The sequence below is a fragment of the Octopus sinensis genome, unplaced genomic scaffold (assembly GCF_006345805.1).
Source record: "Octopus sinensis unplaced genomic scaffold, ASM634580v1 Contig13513, whole genome shotgun sequence".
Lineage (NCBI taxonomy): Eukaryota > Metazoa > Mollusca > Cephalopoda > Octopoda > Octopodidae > Octopus > Octopus sinensis.
This window is the reverse complement of record NW_021832998.1, coordinates 23,241-37,500: the sequence shown is the minus strand read 5'-3', so window position 1 is coordinate 37,500 and position 14,260 is coordinate 23,241. Positions and strand designations below refer to the sequence as shown.

General features: G+C 41.0%; 1 protein-coding gene and 1 long non-coding RNA gene across 2 annotated transcripts in view; one reads left to right on the top strand and one right to left on the bottom strand.

Annotated features, from left to right (window-relative positions):
- Positions 1-6,776, top strand: part of LOC118761431 — an 11,135-nt gene extending 4,359 nt beyond the window's left edge. The window contains exons 2-3 of the long non-coding RNA XR_004997373.1: positions 6,281-6,292; positions 6,658-6,776. This is a non-coding gene — a long non-coding RNA (uncharacterized LOC118761431). The remainder of the gene's footprint in view (positions 1-6,280; positions 6,293-6,657) is intronic.
- Positions 6,777-7,051: 275 nt separating this feature from the next.
- On the bottom strand, positions 7,052-12,241 carry LOC115229690 (uncharacterized protein C3orf38-like). Its single transcript, XM_036499304.1, has 3 exons — positions 12,043-12,241; positions 9,122-9,345; positions 7,052-7,234 (listed from the first exon to the last, which is right to left on the bottom strand). The coding sequence occupies exons 1-3, from the start codon at positions 12,167-12,169 to the stop codon at positions 7,052-7,054; spliced, it is 534 nt and encodes a 177-aa protein (XP_036355197.1). The 5' UTR covers positions 12,170-12,241.
- Positions 12,242-14,260: the final 2,019 nt, after the last annotated feature.

Sequence of the window (14,260 nt, the reverse complement as noted above, 5' to 3'; positions counted from 1 at the left end):
TGCACCGCAAAATGTGGGAGTAGTTAGGAATCTAAATCGTAGGAGACAGACACCACACAACTTCAGTTTTATATATATAGATATATTAAAATGCTACACGGAAAGACAACGAAAGAACTTTCGGAAAACAGCAAAAAACAAAGGACGTGAATATGTTCGTCCATCATCAGTTGTCAGCCAAACATCATCATAATTTTGACTCCTTATCGATGTATGCATGTATGTACATATGTACGTATGTGTATGCATATGTGTGCGTGTTTATATGTGTGTGTGCGTGCATTTTTCTTTGTGTCTCTATGTTTGTCCGCACCCTACCGCTTGACAACCGGTGCTGGTTTGTTTATCTCATCGTAACTTAGCGGGATCGGCAAAAGAGACCCTGATGAAATAAGTCCAAGACTTAAAAAAGAAAAAAAGTACTGATACGAGCCTGGTCTATTCGACTATGATACCCTTCGACTAAAACAAAAAAATACTTCAAAGCGAGGCCCCAGCATGGCCGTAGTCCAATGATTGAAAAGTAGAAGCTCAATGTCAATGTAAATGGATAGAAATTCACGACCCACTTGTATCTACTGTCCAACCTCACTAACAAGTCAGCTATTTGTACTTTATCCAGTTTAATACTAATCCAAATCAATTTGACTTAATCCACCTCTGTCTGGAAACGATTCCCAATAATAATCTGAAAGCCTCGTCTCCTACTTTGTTTCTTTCTTTCTTTCTTTGTTTATAAGTTTTAATGAGAAATTGACGCCACCACTACTACTACTACGACCATCATCATCATCATCATCATTACCCCACTCCATTTATATTGTATTGTCCCATACTGTACCGCCCCGATCCTTTTATATGAACCTTCAGTGGCTCATAAATGAAGTTATTATTATTATTATTATTATTATTATTCAAATTCCGCCGAGGTCGACTTTGCCTTTCATCCTTTCGGGGTCGATAAATAAAGTACCAGTTTCACACTGGGGTCGATGTAATCGACTTAATCCCTTTGTCTGTCCTTGTTTGTCCCCTCTATGTTTAGCCCCTTGTGGGCAATACAGAGATAAATTATTATTATCATCATCATCATCATCATCATCATCATTATTATTATTATTATTATTATTATTATTATGCCTTTGTATTATCTCCCGCATCCTTCGCCCTTGTGGAAAATAAATGACATCCTCATCATCATCCTCATCGTCACCATCATCATCATCACCATCATCATCATCATCATCATTATCATTAGTATTAAGGCGATGATCTGGCAGAATCGTTAAGACGTCGGGCAAAACGTTTAATGGCATTTGCGTCTGTCTTTACTTTCTGAGTTCAAATTTCGCCGAGGTCGACTTCGCTTTTCATCCTTCCCAGGGTAGATCAAATAAGTCCCAGTTGAGCACTGGAGTCGATGTAATCGACGAATTCCTTTCGCCAAAACTTTCAGGCCTTGCTGTCTATAGTGGAAAGGATTATTACGATAAATTGATATCAATCTGTGTAGGCCAGACGGAAATTAGATTGATTGATGCGATGCAGATTAAAACCACTCACCCGTAAAACGCTCGGCATTATTAGAGAGGCGTTTTCCGTTGGACACGTTGGTAGTGGGGTGGCGGTGGGTTGGGGGTGCTGGTAGTATTGGCAGTAGTGGTGGTGGTGGTGGTGGTGGTGGTGGGGATGATGCTGACGGTGATAGAGGAGGTGGTGATGGCGATGGTGGTGATGGCGGTGGTGGTGGTTACCGTATTTCCGATGGTGATATTCGTCATCCTGGAGGTGTAAGTGGTGGTGGTGCTAGTAGTAATAGTAGTAGTAGTAGTAGTAGTAGTAGTAGTAGTAGTAGTAGTAGTAGCAGCAGCAGCAGCAGCAATAACAACAACAATAATAATAATAACAATAACAATAATAATAATAATAAGAAGAAGAAGAAGAAGAAGAAGAATGATTATAATAATAATAATAGTGATTATAATAATAAATGTAGTACCAGGCAGTGGCTCTCGTGGCTTCTGATTTTAACTGATTGGATGTGTTATCATAATGTCGATAATATCGACCCCCAGTGCGTAACTGGTACTTATTTAATCGACCCCGAAAGGATGAAAGGCAAAGTCGGCCTCGGCGGAATTTGAAATCAGAGCGTAGCGGCAGACGAGATACCTATTTCTTTACTACCCACAAGGGGCTAAACACAGAGCGGACAAACAAGGACAGACAAACGGATTAAGTCGATTACATCGACCCCAGAGTTCAACTGGTACTTAATTTATCGATCCCGAAAGGATGAAAGGCAAAGTCGACCTCGGCGGAATTTGAACTCAGAACGTAACGGTAGACAAAATACGGCTGCGCATTTCGCCCGGCGTGCTAATGTTTCTGCCAGCTCGCCTTAGAAGTAAATATAGCACAGTAGATACATGTGGAAATCGTGTCTTTTGGATAACAGTAACCGACTGATGATATTACGCAAATAAAAGGCGGTGAGCTGGCAGAATCGATAGCACGCCGGGCGAAATGCTTAGCAGTATTTCGTCTGCCGTTACGTTCTGAGTTCAAGTTCCGCCGAGGTCGACTTTGCCTTTCATCATTTCGGGGTCGATAAATTAAGTACCAGTTACGCACTGGGGTCGATGTAATCGACTTAATCCCTTTGTCTGTCCTTGTTTGTCCCCTCTATGTTTAGCCCCTTGTGGGCAATAAAGAAATAGACATTACGCAAACAAAGACTTTGGGCTGCATTAATTTTGATAACAAAAGACGGTTAGTCGTATTTCCTGTCCACTTATCGAAAATATACAGAAAAATCCGATTAATTTACAGGGGAGGTAACTCTGGTATCGTTTTCAAGGGAAATAACTCTGCAGTCTTCATAAAAAAGCAAAACTATTCTTCCAACGTGGAAACTGCTACTTCAAGAATGAGAAATCTCTTTTGAGAGCGAGACATATGCGATATGATTCATCCTCAGGTGACCAGCACTTCCAATACAAAAAGAAAAAAAAGAGAGAGACCTCAAGGTAATTTTTCTTTGGTTTACCATACACAGAGTCCCGCGAGCTGTAGTCTGCTATGTTGTGTTATATTTAATGATCGCTTAGCTCAGTTGATTAGAGCGTCGTACTAATAATGCGAATGTCATGGGTTCGAGCCCCTTGCTGGCCAATGATTATTTCTAAGGCGGTGAGCTAGCAGAATAGTTACCACGCCGGACAAAATGCTTGGCAGCACTTCAACCGTCTTTACGTTATGAGTTCAAATTCCGCCAAGGTCGACTTTGCCTTTCGAGGCCGATTAAATAAGTACCAGTTGACTGCTGGGACAAGCGTGATGATCTTACGGCCTTCTCCGAACTTACTGGCCTTGTGCCAAATTTTGAAATCAATACCTAATACGTTCGTCCAGAGATAATATATTTTGTGGACGTACTGTGTCTAAAAAATACAAAATATATCAGTAGCCAGCTGAGATCACCTAGCAGTCGCCAATGAGATTGTTTCGGGCGAATTTATGCCTTGATGGGCTTTCTCAGTAGCATGTACTCGATACCAACCAAAAACTAAGGCGAAACTGGTGACTATTGTGAACGCTTCGGTCATGAATGACCATGGGATCGCACTTAGAAAGTTACCCTCCGAGGCATAGGTCTGGGCAAGGTTCTTTATGGAAGACCAGCAGTCACCCATGCATACCAGCCTCCCCTCTCAACGCCACTGGTCACTATTAATATATATATTTTGTGCAGAAACGTTAGCACGCCGGGCGAAATGCGTGGCCGTATTTCGTCTGCCGTAACGTTCTGAGTTCAAATTCCGCCGAGGTCGACTTTGCCTTTCATCCTTTCGGGGTCGATAAATTAAGTACCAGTTGCGCACTGGGGTCGATGTAATCGACTTAGTCCCTTTGTCTGTCCTTGTTTGTCCTCTCTGTGGGTAGTAAAGAAATATATGTATTTTGTGCTTACTGACACAGCGAGTGCGTATGAGAGACTATCTCCGGATGAACACAACAGTAAATTTGCCCTTTCACTATGTATCTACACAAAAAATATGGTAAACAGGTGTTTCTATTTAAAGTTAATTCTGCTTTTTTTGCTGATCACGAATTAATAATGGCAATGTTTCGCTCGCTGCTCTTTCTTAACTAAACTGCAGATTGGCGATGCCAGTTCCGCCTGACTGGCTCCCGTGCTGGTGACACGCAATAAACAACATTCATGCGTGGGTCGTTGTCACTGCCGCGAGACTGGCTCCCCGTGCTGCTGGCACGTAAAACACTCCATCCGAACGTCATCGATGCCAGTACCCCACCCCGACTTGCTCCTGTGCCAGTGACACGTCAAAAGTACCATCCGAACGTGACCGATGCTAGTGCCGCCTGACTGGCTCCTGTGTCGGTGGCACGTAAAAAGCACCCACTACAATATCGGAATGGTTGGTGTTAGGAAGGGCATCCAGCTGTAGAAACATTGCCAGATCAGATTGGAGCCTGGTGCGGCCTCCTGGTTTTCCAGTCTTCAGTCAAACCATCCAACCCATACCAGCATGGAAAACGGACGTTAAATGATGTTGATGATGATGATGATGATGGTGTGGTGAGATGCTTGATTCTGAGTTCAGTTTCACTTAGCGTGGCACCTTGAGCAAGTATCTTCTACTATAGGCTCAGGCCGACCAAAGTGGAATTTGGTAGACGGAAACTAAAAGAAGCCCGTCACGCGCACACAAAGGGGAGAAACAAGGACAGACAAACGGGTTAAGTCGATTACATCGACCCCAGTGCGTAACTGGTACTTATTTAATCCACTCCGAAAGGATGAAAGGCAAAGTCGACCTCGGCGGAATTTGAACTCAGAACGTAACGGCAGACGAAATACGTATTTCTGTTTCTTTACTACCCACAAGGGGCTAAACGTAGAGGAGGCTAAACAAACGGATTAAGTCGATTACATTGACCCCAGTGCGTAACTGGTACTTAATTTATCGACCCCGAAAGGATGAAAGGCAAAGTCGACCTTAGCGGAATTTGAACTCAGAACGGAGCGGCAGACGAAATACGGCTACGCATTTCGCCCGGCGTGCTAACGGTTCTGCCAACTCGCCGCCTTCTGTCCATTATTATTATTATTATTATTATTAAAAGTTTGAAGTTGTTGCCGAGATGGCGGAGTTATTAGGGCATTGGGGAAAAAAAAATACTTTGCAGCATTTCTGTGGCTGGATATTCGGGACTAATGCAGTTTCGCACCTCTCCTCGAAAAATGCATTTTTTTCGAAAAGATATTTTTCAGATTCCTGTTTTACATGTCGGAGATTACAAATATACAAAAAAAAAATTTTTTTCGTGTGGATTTAATTTCGATTTAATTACGATTTGCATATGTTAGTCAGTTCACTATGATCTCTTTAAAGTAAACAAAATCAAAATTTTTAGGTGGGGGTAAAATTTTGAAAATTTCTTTTTTTGCATATTCGTTTGTAATCTACAATATCTAAAACGTAAGAGTCAGAAAAATTTTTCAAGGAGAGGTGGGTTGTCAACTAAAGGTGACGCTCTTATAGAAGACTGTGTTGCTGTTGTTTTTAGCCGCAGGAAGACATTCAGGTCTATCTCTTTATACACCTATCTATATATTGAATTTAAACTTTAGAAAACTTGGTTTCTTGCATATCTGGAATCTCCATCATCTAAAACACAGCGGAAAAAATATTTCGAAAAAGTTCTAAATTTCATGGTGGGGGTTGGAGGGGAGTTGAATTTTTTTTTTTTTTTTTCATATTCATAATCTCTAACATCTAACGTAGGAATCTGCAAAAAAAACTTTTCAAAAAAATGCATTTTTCAAAGAGAGGTGCAAAGCTGCATTAGCCCCGGATATTCTTTCTGACTTTACAGAAGGTTCAGGATACTTGTTTTTTATTTTTTTTTTTTCATAGTACCATCACTGGTGAAGTTTCCAAGTAACTTGGAAGACAAGGAAAAAGTCCCTTTGATTGAGTTCAACTGTGGTAAAGAAAGAGTTCACTTTATGCTACATGTCGAGAGGGACAGCCACATGGACATCCAGTTGTAAAAAGCATGCCAAAACATACATGAAAATATATCTGGAAATGAGGAAAAATTATCTCTATTGGAAACAGGTGAGTGAGTGTAAATGACAGGAAAGGTATCTCATCATCATCATCGTTTAACGTCCATTTTCCATGCTAGCACTGGTTGGACGGTTCGACCGGGGTCGGGAAGCTGGGAGGCTGCACCCACCAGGCTCCAGTCTGATCTGGCAGTGTTTCTACAGCTGGATGCCCTTCCTAACGCCAACCACTCCGTGAGTGTAGTGGGTGCTTTTTACGTGCCAGGGGAGGCTGGCAGTGGCCATGATCGGTTGGTGCTTTTTACGTGCCACCAGCACGGAGGCCAGTCAAGGCGGCGCTGGCAGCGGCCACGTTCGGATGGATCTTTTACGTGCCACCAGCACTGGTATCACAACTGCAATTTCCATTGATTTTTGATCTGCTTCAACAAATTCTGTGTCACCCATCCAAGCATGGAAAAGTAAATGCCAAAATGATGATGATGATGATGATGAAATAGAAGAAAATGTGAAAAGCAGAAAACATTTAGTTTGATGTTCAATGAAGCATTTATTAGAAGTCTCAATGGATAATTTTAATATGGAATAATTTCCTTGCATATAATATCAATTTTAGTCATAAACAAAATGATTTTTGCTTTTGTTTTTTGTGTTTTTTTTCTACATGTCCAGAAGAATCTCAGAAACTTGGTTGTCTAATGGCACTCTTTGCCACAAACTTTTAGTGAAACATGCGCTTCTTCTAGTTGTTTGCTGACGAAGGATCCCTGAGCAAATCAAACTTCTGTTCGAAAAGTCCCAAGACATGATCCCCTTTGTGAACCGTACCGCGAACCAGAACACACACAATACCAAAACTCAACTTGACTCGTAACACCACCACCGGTGATTTTGGCATTGAAATGCAAGTTCTCTTTGCTCACTAATCTTTTTAGTCTACATGCGACCAGATCAGCACCCTCTGTCCTTTCTTTTCTCTATCCCTTCAGATATCAACAGTAATGTAAGGAACATCGGGGCCAAAACTAATCTTTCAAACCATTCAGTTCCTGAGTAAACAATTATAAAACCAAGATGCAAAGTTTCGCCAAGTTGTTTCACATCACTAGAAGGAAGGCAGGGTTTTGGTTCTGCCTAGAAATAAAAACAAAAAGAGAATATCAAATAGCGTATATAGAGAAGAGGATAAGATACAGGGTGTATAGACTGGATAAGACAGTGCATATAGTCAGAGTGAGTCAGTATATAGGATGAGACTATATATATATATATATATATATATATAATATATATATATATATTATATATATATATATATATATATATTATATATATATATATATATATATATATATATATATATATATATATATATATATATATATATATAATATACATATGTGTGTGTGTGTGTGTGGAGGCGCAATGGCCCAGTGGTTAGGGCAGCGGACTCGCGGTTGTAGGATCGCAGTTTCGATTCCCAGACCGGATGTTGTGAGTTTTATTGAGCGAAAACACCTAAAAGCTCCACGAGGCTCCAACAGGGGTTGGTGGCGATCTCTGCTGTACTCTTTCGCCGCAACTTTCTCTACACTTTCTCCTGTTGGCCTCCTCGCTTAGCCAGCGGGGTGGCGTCATTTGAAGCTAAAACAATGCGAAGCGCATTGTGACCAGCGATGGGTAGCACATCTGATAGCCCGGTCGGTCACGGTGATCACGGTTATACATATATATATATATATTGCTAGTCCCCTCTGGATGGTTGGCATTAGGAAAGGCATTTTCTATTCCTGAGCGCTATACTAATACATTTGTTTGTTTATACTCCACCTGCCTTCGTCTTTTGTTTATTTTCGTAAACTTTCCCTTTATATATATATATATATATATTATATATATTATATATATATATATATATACCCGTCCACAACCCATGCTAGCATATAAACGGACATTAAAATGATGATGATGATATATATATATATATATATATATATAATATATATTATATATGGGAGGGAGGCGCAATGGCCCAGTGGTTAGGGCAGTGGACTCACATGTGTGTATTATATATGTATGTATGTACACATGTATGTTTGTATGTATGTATGTATGTAGAGAGAGAGTGAGAATGAGACACAGTGTACCCAGTCAAGTTGAGAAAGTTATATATTGTAGGTAGGACAATGCTGAACACATATGATATTGACCTATTTGACTGAAAAGAGGAAGTTTTCGATGAGTAATTGCAAGGAGTGTGAATTACAGAGCTGTAAAAAAAAAGTGACAGCAAGTGCAAATGTTTCCAGCACAAATGTGAGCACTGCTTACAGTGCCATCTTCATTGGAAATTAAAAGCATAGGAGAATTCTACAAAGATGGTGGATAATCTTCTGTTTCTGGGTCAAAAAGACCAAATGAATTTCAGGAGAGGAAAGAATTTGCAAGATGTTTGCTTTGCAGATGGCAGTTTTGAAGGTATTTTAAAACTGGGTAAATACCATCCAGTTGGTGACAGTCAGGACTTTCCTCTAGGTATTGCTGTTCACTAGTACAGGTAATATCACACCTGTGTGTGGAGCACCTGGAAGTTTGGGGCTGTTATGTAGTTTTGTTGTGTATGGGATGTAAAAGAAACACATTAAAGTCATGTGCTTAGCTGTCTTAGATGGATCAAGGGTGAAACGGATCTAGTGCCAGGGACAGCTTGCAAAACTCTGGGGGAACTCATAAATAGTTTGATGAATTGAAGTATCTCGTAGAGTTTAGGAGGTAGGATGTCTTGATTAGGTAGCTGACAGTCAATCATTTAATGAAGAAGGAAGATAGAGAGCTGATGGAACTGTCAATGTACCAGACAAAATGCTAAGCCACTGAGGCTAACTTTGCCTCACAAGGTCAATAAAATAATTACCAATGGAGCACTGGGGTTAATGTAATTGACTTAGCCCTCTCCTGAAAATTGCTGATCTTCATCCAAAGTTAGAGAAAAGTTTAAAAAAGAAAAGGTCAGAAAATTACCAAATGGGTTTGCTCCCTGGGTGGGGATTGGACTGCAGGATAAGAAATCCTTTCTCCAGACCAATATTCTAAAATTCGAGAAATTAAATCCTGTTTTGTTGAACTACCAGACACTGAAACTTTTTGACTGAAAAGATACTTCTTCAGGTAATCTCGTGTGATTTTCTGTCGGCTCAAAAGTTCACTCGCTGACATAGAAAACGAGAGGATGGCATCAATAGCTTCTGCAATGGAAACAAAAATAAATAAATCACATTTGCGTTAATTACAGAAAAATTGTTCTGTTATTCATTTATATTATTTTCTTCCTTTCCAGTGAGACGTAGAAAGGAACCTGAAATTGTTATATCTTAGACAACAAAGGGTTTCATCATCATCATCATCATCATCATCATTATTTAATGTCCGCTCTCCATGCTAGCACGGGTTGGACGATTTGACTGAGGTCTGGAGAACCAGATGGCTGCACCAGACTCCCATCTTGATCTGGCAGAGTTTCTATAGCTAGATGCCCTTCTTGACGCCAACCACTCCGAGAGTGTAGTGGGTGCTTTTACGTGCCACCGGCACGGGGGCCAGTTTGGTGGTACTGGCAACGGCCACACCCAAATGGTGCTTTTTATGTGCCACCTGCACAGGAACCAGTTCAGCGGCACTGGTGACGCCTTTGCTCAAATGTTTCAAATGCCACTAGCACAAGTGTTAGTAAGACGACACGGTAACGATCACACTCGAATGGTACTCTTAGCGTTTCACTAGCAACGGATGCCAGAGTTTGATTTCAACCTTGATTTCACTTGCCTCAACTGGCAGCAGAGTCCATGGGTGAAGGTCATGTAAGTAATGTTGGTTAGATTCATACCAGACTCAATTCAGTAGATAACAATCAAAAGTGCTCATCATGACCATCCTAAACTTAGCTTAACCCTTTTGTTACCAACCCGGCTGAAACCAGCTCTGGTTCTGTAGTACAAATGTCTTGTTTGCATAAGTTTTGAATTAAAATCTTCCACCAAACCTTAGTCGCAATTTATGTCCCTAACACTAGCTGAATGATAACTAAGTTATTTTACTAAATTCTTTTGTTATATTTAAAACAATTGAAAGAAATGCAGAGCATCTCAAATAAATATGGTAACGAAAGGGTTAACTACTGCATATCTGGGACAACATAATCCAATGTGTCAAACTTTGTCAAGAAAGTAGGATGTAATTTGAGGGAGATTTAGCTGTTACATCTAGTGGGTTAAATGACCATATGCAGGCTCTTGTATTTGAGTAAGGACTGTAAAGCTGTATGGTAAAGGCGTAAAAGTCTAATGTGCAAATGACTACACTCTCGGAGTGGTTGGCGTTAGGAAGGGCATCCAGTAGTAGAAACACTGCCAAATCAGACTGGAGCCTGGTGCAGCCTCCATGGCTTACCAGACCCCCGGTCGAACATTCCAACCCGTGCGTGCGAGCATGGGAAACGGACGTTAAACGATGATGATAATGATGATGTACAGAGGCAGGAATGAAAATTTGGTGGATACATACAATGGAAAAATTGAAACCAATATATTTTTCCACATAAATTCCATGCCATATATTATAGGATGCATAGCCTAGCAGTTAGTGTAAGGCATTCACGCTTGGCCACACCCCACTTGTTTTTTTTTTACAGAAACCCACATTTTCAGCTACGGAGATTACGAATTTGTAAATAAATTTTTCTATTTCAAAACTTAATTTCCCCACCCCCACCCCACCTTCCTCTCTTTCACTTTAAAACGAAAGTAAATAAATAAAAGATTTTCATGGAAATTGAAGAACAAAACAGTGGATCCGGATAACAGTTCGTTGACAACTTTGCGAGTTAAAACGAAACAGTAGAATTTATTTTTAATTTCCATTATTTCAACAAAAAAAAAACAAAAAAAAACACAGTAGCCCCTCGCGAATGTACGGATGTTTTTAAACCCTTTCGTTTATTGCACATGCGTCAGGGTTTTACACTCTGCGCATTAAACAGGCTTTCACATGCTAGAAATAACAGCCAAATCTCCGACGGCAACTCCACGCACTTTGTAGGCATTCCTACACAAGTGTGCCCCCTGCAATTTATTTCCTCGTAACTTTCAGAAGAATGGATATTTTTTAATAAAATTCTCTACATATATTCTTAATACGGTGTAGATTCCGATTATATCGGAATTTGTTTGGGGAAAAAGTTTTCCGAACAGAGGGGAGCGGAGTTTCGAAGAATTCCCATATCGGCGTTGTTTCTTCGCCTATGCCAAAACGAAATATCGCTTATGCTTCAGACAATGTAGGTTTTGTTTATATAGGAATTTGTTGGGGGCAAAAAATGCGGTAAAATAACGAAAGAAAGGTGGACAGATGCGATTAAAATAACGAAAGAAATATGTTATCAAACATCCAAACGGCTGCTTCATAAATGACATAAACAAATTCTGTATAACGTAGTTTTTCGCCAATACCTTACAAGCAACAAGCACACACATTCACTTATATATATATATATGTATATATATATATATATATCAAGTCAACAACAGACTTGATATATATATATATATACATATATATATATATATATATATATATATATATATATATATATATATATACACGCACACACATATATATACAACCCTCGGTCATTGGAGTCTGATTAAGCGCTCAACGGATTCGAACCCATTCGCCACTCTATAACCGGAAATATAATTTAACTTCCAATAAATAAAACGTTTAGAGTGCAATAATAATAATAATTATTATTATTATTATTATCATAATTCCCCCGGGTCTCTGATCCTCCGACGATAAGACAAGATAAGACGAAGTCTGAGAGTTTGGGAAGTAAAATGTAAATAAAGAGAATCTCCTCCTTTTACCTTTTTGTCTTCTTCTTTTACCTTCTCGACTTCTTTTATCTTCGATGAATCTCCTGGTGACTGTATCTACCAGTGACAGAATGTCTTTGTAATACAATTGGTTTAGTAGATTACGGCAACCTTTCTTCTCCGCTTCTGTGAAACTCATTGCTGGTCTTTGAATTCCTTCAACTGAGAAAAGACAATATTTTCAAAGTGAAACCAAATACACCCGGAAATACTTCCAAGAAGCTGGTTGGTAAGGGGGGGTAACTCGAGATGCAAGATTGCGTTAGCCACCAGGTGACATCGTTTAGGTTGGAGAAAACATCAAGGGCCGAAGGCAGGAGGAACTGGCAGAATCGTTAGCGCACCGGACGAAATGCTGAGCGGTATTTCGTCTGCCAATACGTTCCGAGTTCAAATTCCGCCGAGGTCGACTTTGCCTTTCATCCTTTCGGGGTCGATTAAATAAGTACCAGTTACGCACTGGAGTCGATGTAATCGACTGAATCCGTTTGTCTGTCCTTGTTTGTCCCCTCTATGTTTAGCCCCTTGTGGGTAGTAAAAGAAATAGGTATTTCGTCTGCCGTTACGTTCTGAGTTCAAATTCCGCCGAGGTCGACTTTGCCTTTCATCCTTTCGGGGTCGATTAAATAAATACCAGTTAGGCATGTATGTATATATATATATATGTGTGTGTGTGTGTGGAGGCGCAATGGCCCAGTGGTTAGGGCAGCAGGATCGCGGTTTCGATTCCCAGACCGGGCATTGTGAGTGTTTATTGAGCGAAACTACCTAAAGCCCCACGAGGTTCCGGCAGGGGGTGGTGGCGATCCCTGCTGTACTCTTTCGCCACAACTTTCTCTCACTCTTTCTTCTGTTGGCCTGCTCGCTTAGCCAGCAGGGTGGCGTCATTTGAAGGCTAAAACAATGCGAAGCGCATTGTGACCAGCGATGTGTAGCAACATCTGATAGCCTGGTCGGTCACGGTGATATATATATATATACACACACACACATATATATATATACACATACGCACATATACATATAATAGGTAGTCCATCAGTGCCTGATGATGACAAAATCTGTGTTGTCAGCAATGAGAGTGCACATGACCCTGCAGTACAAATCTGGAGGCACACTGGCGCCCACGGATGTCACAGCAATAGTCTGTTGACTTGATTGAGGCAGATACTGCCCTGTGATGTCCTTTTCTTGCAGCATCAAGATTCTGTTACCGATCCTCTTCAAAGGCAGCTGCTGCTGTTGCAGTTGAGCGAACGGTCTTCGTCCCAGAGCTCGCAAACCCCGACACCGAGAGCATCGACAGATGGATGAATGCGAATCCAGGCTCAGCGGTTGCGTAGGAAGTCGGGGACAATAAACAGGAAGAAAGAGTGAGAGAAAGTTGTGGCGAAAGAGTACAACAGGGGTCCCCACCACCCCCTTCCAGAGCCTCGTGGAGGTTTACGTATTTTCGCTCTATAAACACACACAACGCCTGGTCTGGGAATCGAAACCGCGATCCTCCGACCACGAGTCCGCTGCCCTAACCATTGGGCCATTGTGCCTCCACGGCAGCTGCTGCTCATGAGATGAGAGACTGATCTGTCGACAGCAGAGGCTTCAAGTTCATCTGCTCAAAATGCTTCTCCATTTGAGGTTACTTTTCAAAGTGTCTTTGTACCTCGGTTTAGGGCATCCTCATTTTGCATGAGCCCTGCATGAGCTCAACACACAACAGCTGCCTGGGTGACACGGTTGTCAGTCATTCTGATGACATGGCCAGTCCAGCGTCACTGAGCCTTCAGCAACATTGACTCAGTACTTCTTGATTCGTCACACTGTCCTTCCAGCAAATGCCCATCATCCCGTGCAGTGTCCTTGTCTGAGATTGTTCCAGCTATTTGATGTGTCAACAGTATGGGGTCCATACTAGCGACTAGCCCCACCCACAAGATACTAACCCTCCCTGAATGCTCCAAGGGGATATAAAAAGGAACGAACAAAAAGGCATTGGAGGGGCGATGCATACCCGACGCTCACACAAGGACAAAATAAAATATCATTTCATTTAATATATTCTCAGCCGAATTCATTTTTCAACAAAATTACATCAAGAGTTATTTCCCCTGCTTATCATTTATGTATTTCTGACAAAGGTCGGGGAAAAAACATTTTGATTCACTTGTCCGCCAATTTTGAAAATATTCAAGCCAAAACAATGAATTCGAGCCACTCACCCAATGAGCAT